Source organism: Ceratosolen solmsi, unplaced genomic scaffold (assembly GCF_000503995.2).
Source record: "Ceratosolen solmsi marchali unplaced genomic scaffold, CerSol_1.0 scaffold10, whole genome shotgun sequence".
Classification (NCBI taxonomy): domain Eukaryota; kingdom Metazoa; phylum Arthropoda; class Insecta; order Hymenoptera; family Agaonidae; genus Ceratosolen; species Ceratosolen solmsi.
The window spans coordinates 26,772,951-26,794,591 of NW_011948412.1; the positions used below are offsets into that span (position 1 = coordinate 26,772,951).

General features: G+C 24.2%; 1 protein-coding gene across 1 annotated transcript; it reads left to right on the top strand.

Moving 5' to 3' along the window:
* The first annotated feature begins 5,870 nt into the window (after positions 1-5,870).
* On the top strand, positions 5,871-21,256 carry BRWD3 (bromodomain and WD repeat-containing protein). Its single transcript, XM_011501524.1, has 23 exons — positions 5,871-6,190; positions 8,261-8,547; positions 8,818-8,876; positions 8,965-8,994; positions 9,266-9,325; positions 10,961-11,111; positions 11,195-11,293; positions 11,430-11,767; positions 12,089-12,243; positions 12,471-12,788; positions 13,336-13,753; positions 14,144-14,369; positions 14,733-15,072; positions 15,273-15,465; positions 15,641-15,874; positions 16,140-16,367; positions 16,480-16,858; positions 17,662-18,061; positions 18,290-18,529; positions 18,647-18,827; positions 19,334-19,490; positions 19,565-19,723; positions 19,832-21,256. The coding sequence occupies exons 2-23, from the start codon at positions 8,505-8,507 to the stop codon at positions 20,908-20,910; spliced, it is 5,487 nt and encodes a 1,828-aa protein (XP_011499826.1). The 5' UTR covers positions 5,871-6,190; positions 8,261-8,504; the 3' UTR covers positions 20,911-21,256.
* The last annotated feature ends 385 nt before the right edge of the window (positions 21,257-21,641 follow it).

A 21,641-nucleotide genomic window follows, 5' to 3' on the forward strand; every position in this document is an offset into this window, starting at 1 on the left:
ATAACTTGTATATGCAGATTCAATACTAATGATATTAATAAGTTTTACTATATATTTTGAATTTCACTATATATATTTGAAAAATAGTAAATGCTACATAACCTAATTATCCAAGAAATTTTTTGCTCATAACCATGTTAAGATTTATGTAATTATTTTAAATATAAATGTATAGTATTATATACTTGTATTTCATTTATAATTATGGAAATAATATTAAAATTAATTAAAATTAAACATTGAGATAATATAAAATAAATAAACATTAGAAAACTTCTTGAACTGTCTTGGAAAACTGTTTAATTAGAAATCTGTTTAAACTATCAATACTACAGAACGCTGTCTCTGTCAAATAACTTCAGTTTCCTTTAGAATTTCAAAGCAAAAAAATTCTATAAGAAGAGAACAAGAAAATATTGTTACAAAAATTTTTTTTCACAATAACTAATCAAAATAACCTATAAAAAATATTCTACATAACACAATTTTTAATGTAGGTTTCTATTAGAATTTTAGTAACGTACATATGTAGTTAACGACATTGTCCTATCATTGCTGATTATACAATAAGAAAAATCAATTATTATATCTTATTTATTTTAATATAAAATGAAATAAAAATAATACGTAAAAAATTTTAATTGTATTATTAAGAGAAAATAGCAATCAAATATTCATTTACTACAATAGCAAAAGGCTTTTAATTCTCTAATCAGACCTTTTAATAACAAAGACATTACTATTCTCAAATAAATTTGTATATTTCATTTTTATCGTAGTATGAATTAATGTAAATATTGATTTAAAAAATCATTAATTTCTTTTACATTTTAGAAATAGATCCTTTTTAAAAATAATATATTAAACTATTAATCGCATATTTTATTTTATCTTAATATGTATTTATTAAATTTAAAAAATATACCATTTAACTTAATATTAAAAATTAATTTAAAATTTATTAAAATTGTATTTATATTTGTACTACTGTAATCTATTTTATCTGAATAATAATTATTAAATAAAAATAATAATAATTAAAAAGTTATTGATATTAAATTATTTCTAATTAGAATTTGTTTTAGGTAAAATGATAGGAATCAATTATAATCTTAATAAATATTTTTGGTTGACAATTTATCTAATTAAATTTAATTACTATATTAATTATTTTACAAAAATGTATTTACTAGTAAATACTAATAATATTTGCTCTAGAATATTAAGTCCTAACTAGTGTATTATAGTATATATGCAAAGAAAAACTTATAATCAGTCATCAATGATAAATATTATTCTTATGTATTTAGCAAAATTTTGAAAATAGAGAGAATACTGAAGTAAACACGGCTAATGAATGATGTAAATAAATAATGTAAAATTATTTTACTGCAACCGTACCCAAAATCGTGGACTGGCAAACAAGAGCATTCTCGTCAATTTTCATATCTTTATCCTTCATGTCAGGTGTTTGAATGTAATTATAATAAATAAGAGCTATCTTTTAAAACAATTATCTATATATTTATATATAAATAGATGTTTTCATTTTTATGAAATAACTTTAATTAAATTTTGTTACTGAACTAAATGTTATTTTCTATTAACCTAACTGTCTGTTATTGTATATTCATTTTATGAATATATACACATGTTATATTAATATATAATAATTTTAATCAAAGTCAAACGATTTTTTTTTATTTCTGCAAAGAATAAAATTTTACTTTAATTCTAAAAAAAATATATCAATATTATTCAAAGCATATACCAAGGAATCTTTTATTTAAAAAATGCAATTTTATACACTTATTTTTATAACTTTTTGTATTATAGAAAATAATACTCAACTATTAATGAACGTTTATTGTAAAAAGATAAATAAAAAAATTATAATAAAAGATTTTATATAGAAATACACATATAATATATAAACTAACACAGGATGCAAACATTATATTATAAGTAATCAATGGAAAGGGCTTATTTTTTTAAATTATGCAATTTTTTCTCAATGTGTGTCATACATAAATAATTTTTAAAATTATATTGATCCAACAAATTATTTTTCTTTCATATCATATATATTTGTGATTGCAAATATTTACATCAGCATAAAATATATAGTATTAAAAAAAGAAATAATGTTTATAAGCCTAGAATTTTGTTAACAGATTTAAAGAGGATTTGGTTATAGGGAAATATATTTAATCGCTCAGTATTTAATCAAATCTAATTCTTTCAGGGTAACAATTAAAAATATAGCAGAAAATTTTTTCTGGATCTAAACACTATATTAAGGATGACCTGTCGATTATGAAATGACTAGGTACTAAATTTAACTTATTTCAAACTTTTTCAAGGAAAACCGCATTTAAAAAAAAAAGTATGGATCAAATAAAATTAAAATAAGTAATTAAAATAAAATACATACGAGAAAATAAAATACGTATAATATATATCCGTTTAGAATGTGAAAGCAAGAAAGAAAAAATAACCATATAATATTATATAAAGTTAAATTTATAATAAACAAAGGCCTTTCTATAAGATCGGTGTTCCAATGATAAAAATAGGCACAGTTGAATTATGAACTTCCGTTCTTCAACATTAAAAAAAAATTTTGGAGTGCATTCAACTTAGTAAACGAATATAAATAGCTGTAAATTGTAGCAATAAACTAATTTAAATATTGTCCTATTTTTTTACAAAGTTTTATGTTCTATAAAAAGTAACATTCGATTCTGCTCCAGTCATTTGTCAGTGATAATTGAGACAGCAAATATTAATATTCACGATGTCTATTGTAAGATGAAAAGATATACGTAATAAAAATTTTTTTTAAATAGTTATATCGTTTATATATCAATTGTATTTGAATAAAGTAGTAAACAAAGGACTATTTGCACGATATAACATTTAAAAAAAAAATTATGTATGAACATTGTACAAAGAAAAAAATACATAGGCTGCTTATTATGAAATTAATATTTTGCGATCATTTACACTCGAATGCATTCGTATGTAAAATTATAGGAACTTCTTTTAGTACATTAAATTATTACTGTTATAATCTTATTTATTTAACGATTACACAATATATTTATTACTTTCAGTTTTTTATGTTTTTATATAAATTATAGAATAATTAATAGGTATAAATAATTTTAAATAATTTCTAAAACTTTTATTAACTCTTTCATATTATTATTGTATTTGCGATATACATTATTTGTATATTATATATTTTTATTTTTTGTATAATAAATTAAGTACATATATTAAATAGAAAAATATAAATTATTTAAAATATTATTATTACCATTAATGAAGGAGTAGGCCAATAATGGAAAATCTTGATTGGTAATCACATGGGAAATAAAATAAAGAAAAATATACAATTTATAACTAATGTCTCAAATTAGATATTTGCAAATACAAAAATCATAATAACATAAATAAAATGTAACTATTGAAATATATTTTTCAGCACAATGGAAATAGCTAATGAATTTTTTTACCAATTCGCAATTTTTTTTTACAAAATATATTGCATACCTTGGTATATAAAAGCGACCCTGAGTTGGATATTCATATTTTGATTTTCAATTTGTATACATCAAGTTCTATATATATCACTTCTTCGTTCTTTCCTAATATTTGTATTAATTGAATAATATATACAGTATTAAAATTGTATGCATAATTTTATTTTCACATCCGGGCACTCTAAAAAATAATAATAGTTACAATGTGAACAAATTTTAATTAAAAATTGTACATCTTAATATTATTTAAAAATCTTAATTTATCATGAAAAAATTAAATTCTAATAAATAACAGATAAATTTTTTAATATTTAACGCAATTCATGATAATTAATCAATTTAAATCCATAAAAAATATCTTACATTTCTAATAAATATTCAATAAAAAAATTGATAAAAATTAAACTACTTTTTGTCAGTAAATAAAATTAGTAAGAGAAAACATTTCAAGTAAAACATAAATATTTAAAAAATAAATAAATAAATAAAAACATAAAAAGAATAAAAATGGCTTTAACGATGAGTAATGTATTAAATATAATTTTAATAGCAAAAATATATATTCTAAATGTTATTTTTAAATAGAAATCTTAGAAAAAAAAACAAAAAATGTTTACAAAATTTTTTTTGTAAAGTAATTCAATTATTTTATCAAAATTCTAGATAAAAAATATAAAAGTCCTATTATAATTATATATTTTAGTAAATATATTTTATATTATATTTATATATTTTATAAATATTTTAGTTAACAATGCAAATTTGGTATTAAAAAAAAAAATAGAAATATCGTATATTAAACAAAATTAAATTAAGTAAATTACTTGTATGAATAACATTTCAAATATGGATACAAGTATACATTATTATCAATATAAAAAAACTATTTATATATAAATAAAAATAAGATTATTAAATTGATAAAAAGGTTTATAATAATAATCTCAATAATATAATGCGAACAAATGTAATTTACAACAATATTACAATATGAAGTATATTCATATATAAGAATATTAGAATAAATAATTAATTTAGATACTTAAGATAAACATGAAATATGTAAGAAATATTTACATTGGCGTTAATAAGTAATAACAAATATTAATAAGTAAACATTATACGTTTGTTAATAAAATTTTTTAATTTAAGTAAATGCTGTTAGATTTTTAAATATTTAAAACAAAAAAGTAATTATTTAACAAGTTCAATATTGCTTAAACTTGAATAATGATAAATTTAACAATAATATAATGCAATAAAATTTCATTTATATTCTAATAATAAGTGTAGGTAAGAAAGACTTTTCTTATTTATGATGTGTAAATTATTATGCTTGAATAAAATTTCAATTGACCTAAAATCGTCTTTTAAACAAATACTATTTTAAAATGTAATTTTATATTAAATGTATTTTAAATATCATATTTAGATGCAATGGGTATACATATATTTTTAATAACTTAATTTTGGTATCAAATTATTTTGATGTATTTCTAAACAAATTATTTTGATGTATTTCTAATTATTGTATATCTAATTGTTGTATGTCTAATTGATGTATTTCTAAACAAAATATTTTTAATTTATTAGAAACTATATTATAAAAATATTACTAAGAATTACTTACAAATAGAAAAACGTGTAATTAAACTTTCGATCAAATTTTAATTTTTAAAATATATTCATCTGTATATTTTGTTATGATTATAACACATCATAAAGAAAGATAATGAAACGTATTGTTATGAATTTGTTGAATACATTTTGGGTAACATAATAAAATAAACGTTTAATACATTTAAATTCAAAAGTTTTATTTTTGAATATTTTTAAATTAGAGACAAGAAAATAAATTTAATTATCGATAATAATATATTTTGAGCTGTGATCAACTCAATTATAAAATTACTCGATAAATTACTAATATGGTTTATTGAGAGTTATTAAAATAAGTAGTATTTAAATTTCTCTACTATGTTACTAATATAAGCAAATAATAATTTCAAAAACACAACTGCGTATGTTATAAGATTGAATAATTAAATTAGTTGTAGCACAATATAAAGATCAATTTTATTTATTAAAGGGTAATGTTTATGGAAGTAATTACCAATATTCATGAAGTTTTAATTTGAGAAGGCATCAGTACGTATCAAGGGATAGATCTATTATTGGTCAAATGAAGTTATGTATAGTTATACGCACGCACATCATATTTCAGTTTTACCTACCGGACACCAACGGAAAACAACAATCGCTTCGCCGTAGTGCTTTCTTGAGTCTCGTACGCTTTCACCCCACTACTCAACTAACGTCTTCCTTTCCAGCCTTCCTTTCCGTTCTTCCCCTTAAAGAATCTAAAGCGGACGAATACGTTACTGAGTTCTATAACCTCGACATCGTCACGCGCTTTACAAATTAATAATCTTCAAATAGATAAAAAGTATGACTCGATCAATCAGTCGTTAATGTACATAACCTCAAAAATAGTCACAATATAAAAGTGTTTAGTAGGTGGATCATCCTTGGTATGTTTAAAGGAGGGGAAGAAAAAATAGCCAAAAGAACTAGTTCCAGCAGTAAATTTGTCGCGTTGCGCACGCGGATAATACTGTTGTTCTTTATACTTTCGGGTACTGGTTTGTATTCGTTTGCTTGCCTGCTATTTCATTTATAAATTTTATGAACGATACGCTTTTAAGATGATTTTGATATTTATAATAATATAAACAAAGATTAATTATCTGAAAAATTACAAAAAATTTTAATTCATATTCAAAAGATGCTTGTCTTTATACAATGATGAATTCGTTGATAATACTTTTTATATTCTCAATTTTAAATTATTTTAAAACTTTGAAGAGACCTGTTTTCACCCGTAGATAATGAATTGTAATATGATTAAATGGATCGTCATTATTCTATAATGGCGATAATTTTGTACATGGCGTTCCAATTTTCTGCTAGTTCAGCTGTTATATAGTTTTGCAATGCGTATACGTAATATGAATATTGGTGATCACAAGAAATAAACATTTTTGGTTTTTGAGCAATATAAAAACATAATAAAGGTATGAGAAAGTAACCTCAAAAATATATTTTTAAAAATACAAAGTGTATATTACGTACAATTATAAATATTTTTATAGTTAATTTGATTTAACTATTAATTAAGAAGCAACGTTATCAATTACAGAATAATAAAAATTACATAAATAATGCGTCAATTCTAAATTTTTTTAGTAAATTTTTCTTTTTTTTTCAGAGCAAATATACAAAATGTAAAAATATAAGGTTATAAATTAGAGAAACGCGGAAAGCTTTGATATATGTTACGGTCAAGAACGGTATTATTTAACTAAATATATTGAAATTTCTTAATTCTTAATGTTTTATTTATTTGTCTGTACGTTAATGTATAGTCAATTGAATACAATAATTTTATTAAATTGTAACCATAACTTCTATTATTAGAAATATGCGAATAAAATTGTACAAATTTAGAACTTTGTTAATTAATTGTTCGATAATTATATAGCATTTTTACAAAAAATAGAAACAATTTTTAAAATTTAAAATTTTTAATTGAAACACAATAATGTATAATATAATAATTATGTATATAGTTATATATTACTATTGATAAATATAAAAGAAATAACATTGTTTAATTTCATTATACAGAGCATCCACTAACAAAAATCATCTGTTTTGTTAAATTGTACTGTTTATCACTTATAATCATACAAGAAAGATAAGACTTATATAATCTTATATTTGTAGTTTTTATACATTAAAAAATGATAATAAAAAGAAAAAAATTTATATCACTATAATATTTAATTATTTGAATTTTCATTTATATCAATACTCATAAAATATTTATAAATAAATTCGTATCTTTAATGTTTTACATTCAATATAACTTATAATATTATATATGTTATATTTTTGATATTTATATATTTGATTTACAATAGTATTTCTAAATGATATAAGCAAATATTTCAGTAATAAAATATTTTAAATATCAATTGCTAAGATATTTCTATATGAATTATATGTGTATAATACATATGTAAATTTATTTATTTCACAAGTTTTTGTTCTTAATATAATAAATATAAATAAAACATTTGTTTTAATTCTTTTTAAAAAATTTTATTTAAACAAAAATGATTAATTCAATTTGTAGTTAAAAAATGTTAACTCCTTTCAGTAAAACAAAATAATTGTGTTTATTATTTGAAAAGATTTTATAATGTTGAAAATTGGTAATTTATAAATCATATATACAACTTCTTAGTCACAAAAAAACTTAAAACAAATAAAAAATTTATTACTTGCAAATCACTAGTATAGCCTTCTATACTAGTATATTATTTTTAATCAATATTTAAGAAAATCTTATTATTTCAAGAACGAAAAGATTTATAATAAAATTAAGTTACAATAGTTACAATACAAAAGTTTTGTAATTTTTCATCTTCCAATTTATACAATTTATACAATTTATTTTTAAAATATATACAGTATTGATATCATATACAAATATTTAACAACGAATTTTTAATTAAAAACTATTTTAACAAAAAAATTATTTTATCTCATTATCCATTTTATTATTCTTACTTTATAAACATTTTTTTTAATAAAATTACAATAAAATAATAAGAATGTATAAAGAAAAACAAATCAATTTTCTACAGAAGTTTTCGAAATCTGGTAAGTTTCCATTGTGACCGTTTTGACGCATGCGATCTTCGTCAAATCTGCAAGAATACGAGTTAAGCACAGAGAGATAGTGTAGTACTGTGGGGACTTGGTTAGTGAAATGGAACTGTTACGCTTAAAGGATGCTGGCGAGCCGTGATAAAAGAAGTTATTTCACAAACAGAATCGAAACGAAAGGCCGCTAACGGACGTGCGTGCCTTCTTTCTCGTGACAAAGCCATGGAGGCCGACGTGTCGCGGCTTGATTCTAGCTTAGCCGCAGGTAAGTCGTTTCTCGAAGCCATTGCTTGCCTCTGACAAGGGCAAGTACGAAAAATTAATCGAAACATCCGTAGTACATACTCTTTCTCTTTTTCTTTTCCATTCTATTTTATTTACTCCAACCCCTCTCTTCAATCGATATATCTTTTTTTCTCTCTCTCACTTCGATTAATCTGACTCTTTTTAAAATTGATTTCTCTTCCACATCCTTATCACTGTATATGAATCCCTCTCGCTCACTTTCATATAATGTTATATGTTTGTCTTACAGAATTGTACTTTCTCATTGCCAAGTTTCTGACGCAGGGTCCTTGTCGTGCTGCTGCAGATGTAAGTTTTATCGTCTTTATCTTTCAATGACCTTACGATTACCGTTTATGAGTACATTCACAAAATATGACAATGTGACTTGTTTTAGGTGCTGAAAGGGGAATTGGAGCGAGCCAAGGTAAGATCGCAAAATCACAATATGAGTCCGTTGAGTTGATGTTTTCCACATGGTTTGCACGTGATTTCGTACTCTATACGTATATCAAAAAATAGCGTGAGTGTCAGTAACCTCATGTTTGACATATTTTGTCTGTGACCATTTTTAAATAATTGAAAACACAGTTTGCAAATTTCAATTGTAACAGTTCTATATTAATAACTGCCATGTATTTATCATTTATAGCTAACATAAATTTTGTATTCTATGGAATTTATTTTGTGGGTTTTAGATTCTGCCTCAACGATTGGATTGGCTAGGAAATGAGCATAGTCAAAGCTTTGAAGAATTGGTAAGTGTTTTGTATAGAAAATTATCACATGTTCGAAGCAAAATTGAACATTTTAATACAATTTTAATAGATTGATAATCAGAAAAAAACAAGGATGAATTCTCATAAACAAAAACTATATCGATTTCTTTATTTATATTTTATACACCATGGTTCTTTTGTTTTATTTACAGTTAAGAGATAAAAAAATATATTGGTAGGAAGACAGATATTACTGATTGATAGTTTTTTTATAAAATGAACTTCATATTCTACTCAATATATTTTTATATAATTTTTTTGTAATCTTTTTATTAAATTTAAATATCAGGGAAAAATATATAGTGAATACAGAATTGAATTTTTCTTTAAAAAAAATTCTTTTTTAATAGTATATAAATTGATTTTATATTTAAGAATAAAATGTATATATGTATGTACATTCAATTTAAACTTTAAATATCAATGTTTCAATTTATAAGGTTCTTTAAAATTATAAACATACACATATATATATATATATATATATAAGTATATAAGTATATAAAATATAAAAGAAAGAATTTGAAACTTCCATTTATTTTATATATAATAATAATTACATTCTTATACAATTATTTTATTATGAAGTTAAAAATCGAATTGTAGAAATTAGAATATTGAACTTTGTATCTCAAGTGTAAATGAGATAACACTTAATTCGCCACAACCTTTAGAAAAAAAAGAGAGGCAGAGGATACTGGGAATTTTTTACCCATGTAAAAAGAAGAGAAGAATCAGGTGATAAGCTAATAGAGATTCATACAACTTATCCCGTTGATCAGTGACATGATTAATATTTGAACCTGTATGTAATTTTGTTCATGTAGAACGTACTGTTATATATTCAAACGTATTTCTAGCTAAAATATACCTGATTATAAATGGAACTACTTTATAGTTTTTCTAAAACAGCATATTAATTACTCTTGACATAATTTATACAATCTAAAATAAAAAATTCTTTTTAATTTAAACACTCATTCAAATTATGTAGAATCGATTAATAAATAATTAGTTAATGATTGTCAATTATTTCTTAAGAAACAAATTTTTAATTTTAAAAAAGGGACTTTTAATAATTAGAAACAAATTATTAAAAAAAAGTCAATTTAAATGAGTTTAAATTTATTTTAAATCATAATATACTATTTTCCGTTATTTTACAATTATTACATGCATTTTATAAAGAAATTAAATAATTATTATATCAAAAGCAATCTCAAAGTAAGATTAAATGATTAAATACTAACTATAATATCAAATATATTAAATAGAATAAAAAATAAAACTTTGAAAAATTAGTATTATCATTGAAATGTAGAAAAAAATATTCCTCTAAATTCAAAATTAATTAAGTATAAATAAATTAATTCTTTTATAAATAATTATAATATTAAATTTATTGTATATAATTTATAAATTATGAATTTCATAAATTTTTTATTACATCCAATAACAGAAACAAAATTGTTTCTCAAAATCGATAAGATTTAGATTTTTTTCCTCTAATAAATAAATCATTTAAAAATACTATTTTCTTTTTATATAATTAGAATAGACTTATAATTTCAATATTTTGTATGTATTTTAAAATATTTAATTTTAATATTTTAGGAAACAAAGTATTCTCATATTGGTGTAAATCATTTACTTCAAATATGTTCACGAATTGGACCAGTTTTAGAAAAGGAAGTGCCACCATGTGTTATTGGCGCTATTTCGTTACTTGGTGCTGGAAAGCAATCCCTATTACGTACAAAAGAAGGTAAAAATAACTCTACAGTCATAATTATTTTTAATTATTGATTTCAATTACTATTAATTTCAATGTTTCCTCTTTTTTTCAAGATATGTTACGTTTCTTTCGCAATGTTACGGGCTATTCTGGAAGGTTTGGAGGAAAGCCCTTTATGAATCCACCTGGTGTTTATCCAGTACTCAATATAGGTAATTTGTTATCAATTTAAGCTATTATTTAATGCATTTATTAGTTATAGTTTAAAAATTATAAGTATTAAAAGTTAAATGTATAATATGAATAATGCTATGAAATAGAAAATAAAATATCCTAATTCTATTTTAGTAAAAGTACTTCAAGGTAGAGAAAATTCTGGTCCTTTATGCAGACGCGAAGCTGTACCAACATCTTTTTACAGCAAGCTACAATTATATCGTCATACTCTAGGACATCTATCGGCCGTTTATTGCGTTCTATATGATCGAACTGGAAAATACATTATCACTGGGGCTGATGATTTACTAGTCAAAGTATGGAGTTCAACGGATGGACGATTACTTGCTACTTTTCGGGGCGCATCTTCGGAAATAATGGATATAGCTGTTAACTTCGATAATACATTGCTTGCCGCCGGAAGTTTGGATCGCATTTTAAGAGTCTGGTGTTTTCAAACAATGTCGCCAGTAAATATCATACTTTTATATTAAAAAGATTTTATTTTATTTTATGATTTATATTTATCTATTCTCTTTAGTTTAATATAGATGTATTTTTAAATATTATAGTTTTTTAGTTACATATAATTATTCAAGCATGTACATTTAGATATTTAGTACTTATTAATTTTGTTAGTATAGATACATTTAATATATTATTTTATTTAACAGAATAATTATTATACATACATGTGTCTGAATTTTCTATAATTATATTTAAAACTTTTATCCTATTTATTCTGTTTAAAATTATTCTAAAGCAGATAATCATTAAAATACAATTTTTAGATTGCTGTTTTATCAGGACATTCGGGTATGATAACATCTGTAAAGTTTTGTCCTATCTCTTGTAGTGGCTTCAATTATTTAGTTTCGACGAGTAGTGATGGTTCAGTTGCATTTTGGTCACATACAAAGCAAGACAATGAGAGGACAGTGTTTCAGTAAGTAATAAATATTTATATTATTTTTAGTTTAGCTTATGAGATACTCTAATTCAATTATTATGAACTAGATTCACAGACAAAAATTTTTTATTAATGACTTATCAAAAAACAACAGTTAAGTATAATTAACTATTGTAAATCTAAACATTGTAATTTAGATATTAAGTGTAACTGAATCTATTTATATAAATGCTTGTTAGATAACAATATTTTTATTTTTTTAGACCAAAGCCAATTCAATATCATGAAAAAATGCGACCAGGTCAAGCACAAATGATCTGTGCTTCATTCAGTCCAGGTGGTGCTTTTATGGCAGCCGGATCTGCTGACCATCATGTACGGGTTTATACAATGTTAGGTGAGGAGGGACCAAGACGTGTTCTTGAAGTAGAAGCTCATTCTGATACGGTCGATAGCATTCAATGGGCACATAGTGGTCTCAAATTCATTTCGGGTTCGAAAGATGGTACTGCTAATGTATGGAAATTTGAACAACAACAATGGCAACACAAGAGATTATTAATGACGACTAAACTCTCTGGGTACAATAACTGCTTCATTCACTAAATCTATCGATAATTTATAAATAATAATAACACACAAAGTAAATTTTCTTAAAATAAAAATTAGTCAAGTGCGCTCATTATTAGTTAGATGAATAAAAAATATTAATATAATCATATTAACTTGTTTATATTAAAAAAGGAATCATTTAGATATATTTCTAATAATACTATTTTAAAGTAAAATTAGAATTTTTTATTTAAGTATATAATGAATATTAATAAAAGTTCTATAAATTGTTTAAAAGTAAATTATTCAATATTAGATATTGTAAAAAATTTTTAATATTTTAATGATAGAATAATAAGAAGAATGATAGAATTTTGTTTTCAAATTTTTGATTGCTTATATTTTACTAAAAAGTAGCATATTTTATCTAATAAATACATTGAAATAAATAACCATAATGTATCGAAATTAGTTTAATTATATATAATTTATTTGTAAAAAATATAAATAAACTATTTTCAATATACATGCTAATAAAGAAAAATATATAAAATAATTATAACATTGTGTATGCAGCGAACCAGAGTCAGAAGATGATTCAAATAAAAAAACAAAAGTAACAATGGTGTGCTGGGATGTTAGTGATAATTGGGTGGTAACAGCTGTCAATGACAGTTCTTTGAAAGTATGGAATGCTAAAACAGCAGAATTAGTGAAAGTTTTACGTGCTCATAAAGATGAAGTGTTTGTTCTTGAATCACATCCAATAGATCCAAAAATAATCTTAAGTGCTGGACACGATGGACAATTAATAATCTGGGATGTACTCAATATAGAGCCAATAGCCTGTTTTCAAAATTTTATTGAAGGACAGGGTAATGGCGCGGTGTTTGATGCTAAATGGTCACCTGATGGTACTATGCTTGCAGCTACAGATTCCCATGGTCATTTAATGATGTATGGTTTCGGATCTGGAGTTGAAAAATTAAAAATAGTAAGTTCCTTTAATTTACAATAATGTAATGGATTTACTTCTTATATTTATTATTTTAAAGAAAACTTTGTAGAAGACGCTTAAAAAATAAACATATATAAAGCAATATTATTCTAATAGCATTTGAAATAAAAATAAAAATAAATTTTATTAATACTTTCAAATTATTATAAAATTATTGAAAAAAATTGAACAGAGGATATTATTATAATTTTGTTATATTCAAAATTAATATTATAATATGTAAATCACTTAAAATTTGACAATTAGAACTTTAATGGTAATGAAATCTAATCACTATAAATAAAAGAACCGAAGATATATTTTAAAATAATAAAAATGATTTAAACAATTTTAGAGAAATAATTATTGATTAAATTATTATTTTAGGTGCCAAAAGAATTATTTTTTCACACTGATTATCGTCCATTAATCAGAGATGCCAATAATTATGTATTAGATGAGCAAACGCAAACAGCTCCACACTTAATGCCACCACCATTTCTTGTAGATGTAGATGGAAATCCATATCCTCCGATATTACAAAGACTAGTTCCAGGAAGAGAAAATTGTAGGGGTGAGCAGTTAGTTCCAAATATCGCTGTTGGAGCAAGTGGTAAACATATTAATCAATTTCATTACAAAAAGTATATATTTTTATAATTATAATTGTTAAAATAATATAAAAAATATTGATTTTGGCTATCTTTGTAAAAAAAAAATACAAAATTTTATAGAATTTTACGATATTGTATTCGATTTGAAAATTAATTTTCTATACCTTTAAAAGAAAAAAAGATTTATAATAAAATATCAACTGAAAGTTCATATTTTGAAAAAAGTGTACATACATTATTTTATAAATTTTTCTGATAATTGTTAATATCTTATTACACCTAATGAAAAGATTATTTCGTATTAAAAAATTAACCGTTTCATCTACCTAATTTACGAAAAATTAATTTTATGCATATTATAGGTCAGCAAGAGGTCATTGAGGGTCTACCTGAACAAGAACAACCACGTTCAAATATCGACCGGTTAATAGAGGCGTTAGCTCAACGTCAAATTATGAATGTCGAAGGTGTACCGATTAATGAAGAAGAAGATAATAATGTTCTACAAAATGAGGATCAGCATCAAGTTCGGCAAATTGCTAGTCCGCGTGGTGGCAGATCTGGTTTACGTCGTGTTGGAGACGTTGAAGGTGTTCGTCAAAGTAGCGGTAACTGGCAACGTGATAATACAACACCCTGGAATAAGCCAATGCTTGCAAGACCTCTTAATCCTGCTATCCTTGATACTCAATATAAACAAACGTAAGTTATATTTTTTTTAAATGAGCATGCCTGTATATAAAAATATTAATTTATAAATTTATAAATTTAACTTCTGATTAAAATTTTAAACTGCTAAGGATTTTGTTTAAATATGAAACTTATATAAAATAAAGTAATAAAGATTTTTTTAAAATTAATTTATGAAAATATAATGTAATGTTGATATCACGTTTTAATAGAAATGCAATGGCTGAAATGGAGTTAGAATATTGGAGACGTGAAATGCGCAGAAGGCCTCAAGTGATCTCAAATACAACAATTACGTCAGAACAAAACAGATTTTTAATTCATGGTAGAAGGAATCGAACTACTAGACATAGCTACAGGACAAGGGCAACTAGAGGAGAGGAGCAAGAAGATGAAGAATTTGAAGTAAGTAAACATTTTAATCTATTAAAATGTAAATTGGTTTTATTTTATTTTTCAATTATTTTAAAGTTCGTTATTAAAATATTCATTTTATTATGACATACAATTTACTATAATATGTACTAACATAACATTGCCAGATAAATATTATGTTACTTAATAAAATATTCACTTTCAGAATCCAGAGAATTCTGGAAGTTCAGGAAGTAGCAATGAATCTTCTTCTAATGAGGAAGAATTGTGTTCAGATAGTTCGACTTCAGATACTAGTAGTGAATATTCAGATTGGATAGCAGATCATGGCGTAAATTTAGAACCACCAAAGCGAAGTAAAAGGAAACCTGTACAAAAACGAGCAATTACTCCACCTAGTGATGCAGATAGAAGAAGAAGTCAACGACCAAAGAAGAAGGTAAGCTATATATATATATATAATAAGTAAAAAAATTAATTGAAATAAGAAACATATTTTGTATTTTTATTATGTTATAATATTGTTTTAAAAGTGTCTATATAAATTCAATTTTAATAATATTTTTGAAAATACAGTCTCGGCTATTTTTTGTTTATTGTTTAATAAATTAAATATTATTATTAATTCATTTAATAACCATATATTTTAATAAAAAGTAATATTTTTATAAGTATTTTATTTACAATTTTTTCAATTTTGATAGACGATACCGATAGCAGAGCCAAGTTCTGTAACCGAAGTACCTGACATTTACCGTCCACCTGAATGGCTTAGTGAAGTAATTCCAAGGAAAGCACCTTATTATCCTCAAATGGGAGACGAAATTGTATATTTTCGTCAGGGGCACAAAAGATATTTGGATGCCGTTAAAACCAAAAAAATTTACGATGTCAGCCGTTCATTTGAACCTTGGACTAAATTAGATCTTAAAGTAAATATAAATATAAATAATAAATTTTTAAACAAATTTATCTTTTATATGTGCACTAATAAATATTTTTAAAAACCTCAGTATGTAATTTATAATTTATTTCAATATTTAGGCCCAAGAATTTGTAAAAGTAATAGGAATTAAGTACGAAATTCGCCCTCCTCGTTTGTGTTGTCTGAAATTAGCCCAAATGAATGAAGAAGGTTTATTAACAGGAATAACATTTACGATTAAGTACCACGATATTCCGGATGTGCTCGACTTTCTCGTTCTGCGACAGGCATTTGATAATGCACTCGAAAGAAGTTGGTCAGAAGGTAATAGATTTCGTTGCATGATAGATGATGGTTGGTGGACTGGTCAAATAATATCGGTGCAGCCACTTTCTGAAGAATTCTCTGATTCATACTTCATGTGTTTCAATATCAGATGGGATAGTGGGGAAACAGAGTTTATGAGTCCATGGGATCTTGAGCCCATCGATGAACAAAGTAAGTACCTGATTTAATATTTTTATTCAATTATATACAATTAAAATAAAATGAAAAAAATTCAAAACAATTTTAGAAGTAATTTTAAGGGTTAAAAAAATATAAGTAACAATTTTGTTATAAATTCTCAACGAATAAAATAATATTACCATCTATTTAATAATAAGTACAATATAAACTAACGTAAATAAAAATAACTGAAACTCATAATATTTATATAATATTTTGTTTATCGTTTGATATTGAAAATGTTCGAAACCGATAATACAATAATAAATGTATGTAAATTTATGTTTATATTATAGGTAAATAATTATATATAAAATATTATACATTTACTAATCTTTATGTAAATTAAAAAATTTAATGGCTCAATGCGAAAAATAAATCAATATCTAATTAATAAAAAAATTAAATTGACACAAGATTAATTTAAATATATTATAAGTATATGCATTCCAATGTTTTTAACATTTTTAGTACTATATTTTAATTAACATTAATTTAAAAATTAATTGATATAACTATAATAAAGCCATCATTTAACAGCTTTTTTTTTATTTATGTACATTTTAATTCAGTATTAGCTAAAATAAATATTTTATTTTTAGAGATCTTATAATATGTACAATACAAGTATGAAAAAAATAATTACTTTAAATAATATGCTTGTATTATTTCTGTACATTAGAATTGCTATAAATAAGGATTTCTAAATTATGTTTCTGATTGTGAATTTGTATTATGCAATTAAATTATTTTGTTATTATATTCACTATACAATTTGTTTATAATTTTTTTAGGATTACCAACAGAAGTAGGTGGTGCTGTGCCAGTGCTTGCAGAGGAGATCCAAGAAACTTTGTATCAACCTCAACCAGAAGAATGGCCAATGGGTGATCGAGAAGCTGCATGTCGACGTATCATACGTGGTCTTGATCAAGTTATGACTTTATCAATAGCTGAACCTTTTATAGCTCCCGTTGACCTCAATATATATCCATTATACGCATACGTTGTAGAATATCCAATAGATTTATCAACTATAAAAGCTCGTTTCGAAAATTTTTTTTACCGACGAATTACTTCGGCTCAATTTGATGTTAGATATCTTGCAACAAATGCAGAAAAATTCAATGAACGGCATAGTCAAATTGTTAAACAGGCGAGATTAATTACGGATATTTGTTTACGAATTATTAAGTAAGTATGAACAAACATTTCATTTTGTTTAAAAGACAATTGCTCAAAGATTATAATTTATGACTTTAAATATATTTATACAACAAAACTTACTATAGTATTTTGAATAAAATACAATATATTTTCATAAAAAATTTTAGTTCTTTATATTAGTACTCTTTTACAAATAATAAGTAATCTACTTATTAAAAATGATATTTAAATTAAATAATTATATAAACCTTGCAGAGATACTACTGATCATGATGTTACAACATTGTATCATGAATTAGCCGATGCTTATCATTCTTCGGATTCTGAAGTTGACATTGAAGATGATATCAACAGACCATCAACAAGCTCTCAAAGGCCCACACGAGCCATGACAAATCGACATTTAAATACACAAAATGTTAATAAAGATTGGAAAGTAGCTTGTCGACAACTTTTAGATACACTATGGCAGTGTGAAGATTCCATTCCATTTAGGTAATATTCAGTATGAATTATATTTTAGACAATACTTATTTAAATATATTTAAAATAATATTTGTCTATCAAATTTACATTTTATATTATAAATCAATTTTAAATCTTTAATTATAGGCAACCTGTAGATCGTTTAGAGAATCCAGACTATCATCTTGTAATTGATACACCAATGGATTTGCGAACAGTAAAGGAAGATCTACTAGGAGGAAATTATGAATCTCCTGCAGAATTTGCTAAAGACGTAAAATTAATATTTACAAATAGTAAAAACTACAATACGAATACGCGATCAAAGGTAATATTAAAATTTCTAAAATATACAATAGACATTATTTTTATAAAATATTAATCATTTTAAAATTAAAATATAATTTATATTATAAATCAGTTTAAGTAATAATTAATATTATTATCAATTTAAAAAAATGTTTATAAAAATTTTCTTAATATATGTAAATCTTTTCTGATTCATCAACTATTTTGATATTGTTTTATAGTCCTATTTGAAAAAAGAATATTATTATTGCTCTAATTTATCTGTACATTAGATATTGATCTATTTTAATAAAAAATTTGTACAAAAATGTTAATATATTAAAATGTCTATTTATTTTAACACAATTACCATACCAATTTCAAATTTAACATTTAGTTTGAATAAGAATATATAAATCTTAAATTTATTTTGTCTTATCTTAAATATTTGTTTCTTATTCATTATATAGCATTCGTCTACTATTCATATATATATATTAAAATATTTTTACCACATTTCAATATAAATAAAAAATTAATTTGCAGATTTATTCCATGACGGTTCGGTTATCAGCCATGTTTGATGAACTAATGCGTAAAATCATAAATAGATGGAAATCTGCTATAAGAATAAATGATAATAAAAAGACAAATAAAAATAAAAAAGGTTCTCCTATAAAGACTCAACTGATGAATGGAGCTGGTAAGAAAAGTTAAGAAATATAAATTAATAAGGTATTTGTATATTATTATATAAGTATATTTATTATGTATAAGGTCCATCTAAAAAAAAAACAGTTAGTAGTGATGATGACGAAGATGATGAAATTGAAGATGTACCTATAGACAATGACGATGACGACGACGATGATGACCATTTTGAAGATTTTAAACCATCAAAAAGGCCAACGCGACATTTAAATCATGACGTAGCGGGTAGAGTACTAAAGTTTAATTCAATTATTATAATACTAAATTTAATATATATTTCATTATATTTATAGTATAAGCTCACTAAAAAGAAAATAATTTTTAATATCTTAGGTCCATCTACTCTTATGAATGGTCACTCCAACCGTCTGGCAGAATCATCTCGACCTTCTCTACGTCCTCGTAATGTATCTGCCAAGCGACAAGTTACACATGTTAATTTCGATGATGAGGATGATGATGAGAGCGATGATTCTAGTCCAAGTTTGAGCGAGTCGAGCGACGATAGTGCACCTAAACGACGCACACGTTCGAGAAAGCCAATTATTTCTGTGATAAACGGTCATGTTGACAGTGACTCTGATGAGATATATGAACCAACCTCGAAAGGTAAACAAACACGTAACAACAGAGCAAAAAATATGAAAAAGACAAGACATAACAGAACTACAGAAAAGCACTATCTCGTGGATAATGATGATGAAGACGAGGAAATTTCTTGCCAGAGTGATAATAGTGAAGAAATTGGTCGTAATAGCAAAAGAAAACAGAAATTATCTATTGTTAAGAACAACATACAAGATACTAGTAGTGATGAAGAGGAAAATACCGTTACAATAATTAAAGAAAATAACCAATCACAAGACGACGAAAAAGAAGAGATCAACGAAAATATAAATGTCAGAAAAAACCAACTTGAAGAAGATAAAGATGAAGAAGAAGAAGAGGAGGAAAAAGATGACAATAATCATAAAAACGTAGAAAGCGATAATGTCGCCGATATCGTTGAAGACAATTTAATGAAGCAAAATCAAGATTTTAGTCATGTCAATCCCTCACGTACAGTAAATCAACAACTCCGAAAGCTCCGCGCTTCCCGTGATTCGGAAAGCAGTATTACTGCTAACAATAAGCATCATCTACGTCGTGCGGGAACCAAACGCATGCATTACAATGAAGACACAGATGAAGAAGACGACGAAGACGGTTATGATTCAGGTGTACCAATTACAAAAACACGCAGAAGAACGGTTAAGCGACCATATTATGGTGAAGCTAGTGATGAGGAAAGCTGTAGCCAACCAGGTTTAGGAGGGAGCAGTAGAGAACAGGATATGAGATTAGGAATCAGTGTGAGCAGCAGAGGTCGTGTGAGAAAAATGACACCTAAAGCAATGTCTGCATTGAGATAAAAATGACAAAATAATAGTAGTAATGTTTGATAGGCTATTTATAATTGTTTGAATAAAAGATGGAGAAACATGGCAAATTATTCTAGGACATTCTTGCTAATAGCATTGAACTCACGACTTTTATCACTTTTGCTTTTTGTCAAGATAGTGCAGTGTACACAAATATGGACATTTCAACATGAGTAAGGTTTGAGCTGAGACGTATAATTAATAATTGTATATAGGCTTCCGACGGTTACATGAAAATATTTTACATCGATAAACGTTTCTCTTTTATCAGCATTCGAATTATCATTAATATTATATCATTTTTTGTAGATGCACAGACAGTTAAATTTTCTGTTACTTGACCTTATTTAAAAGAAAACTATTTACTGTAATAAAAGCTTATGACATTACATAAAAATTAAGTAAGTTGAAATATTATAATACTTTTATTTTTCTATTTATGATTTTAAATCTTGTAGGCGAGAAACAGAAAATTAAATTATTCTTGTGCATTAATAATTAAAATATTTAAAAAATTGTAATATACAAATTATTCATTATAAACCGAATGCTGATAAAACAAAAATCATTCTCGCTGTCATAATTGAAATTATATGTTTTAATGAGAAGTTATTGAATGTTTTTAGATTTCAAGTAATGAAATAAAAAGAATGCTATTGTTTATATTTTTGGAAGAATTTGATTTTGATAAATTAAAAAAGAGATATTTTTAATATGGTCAT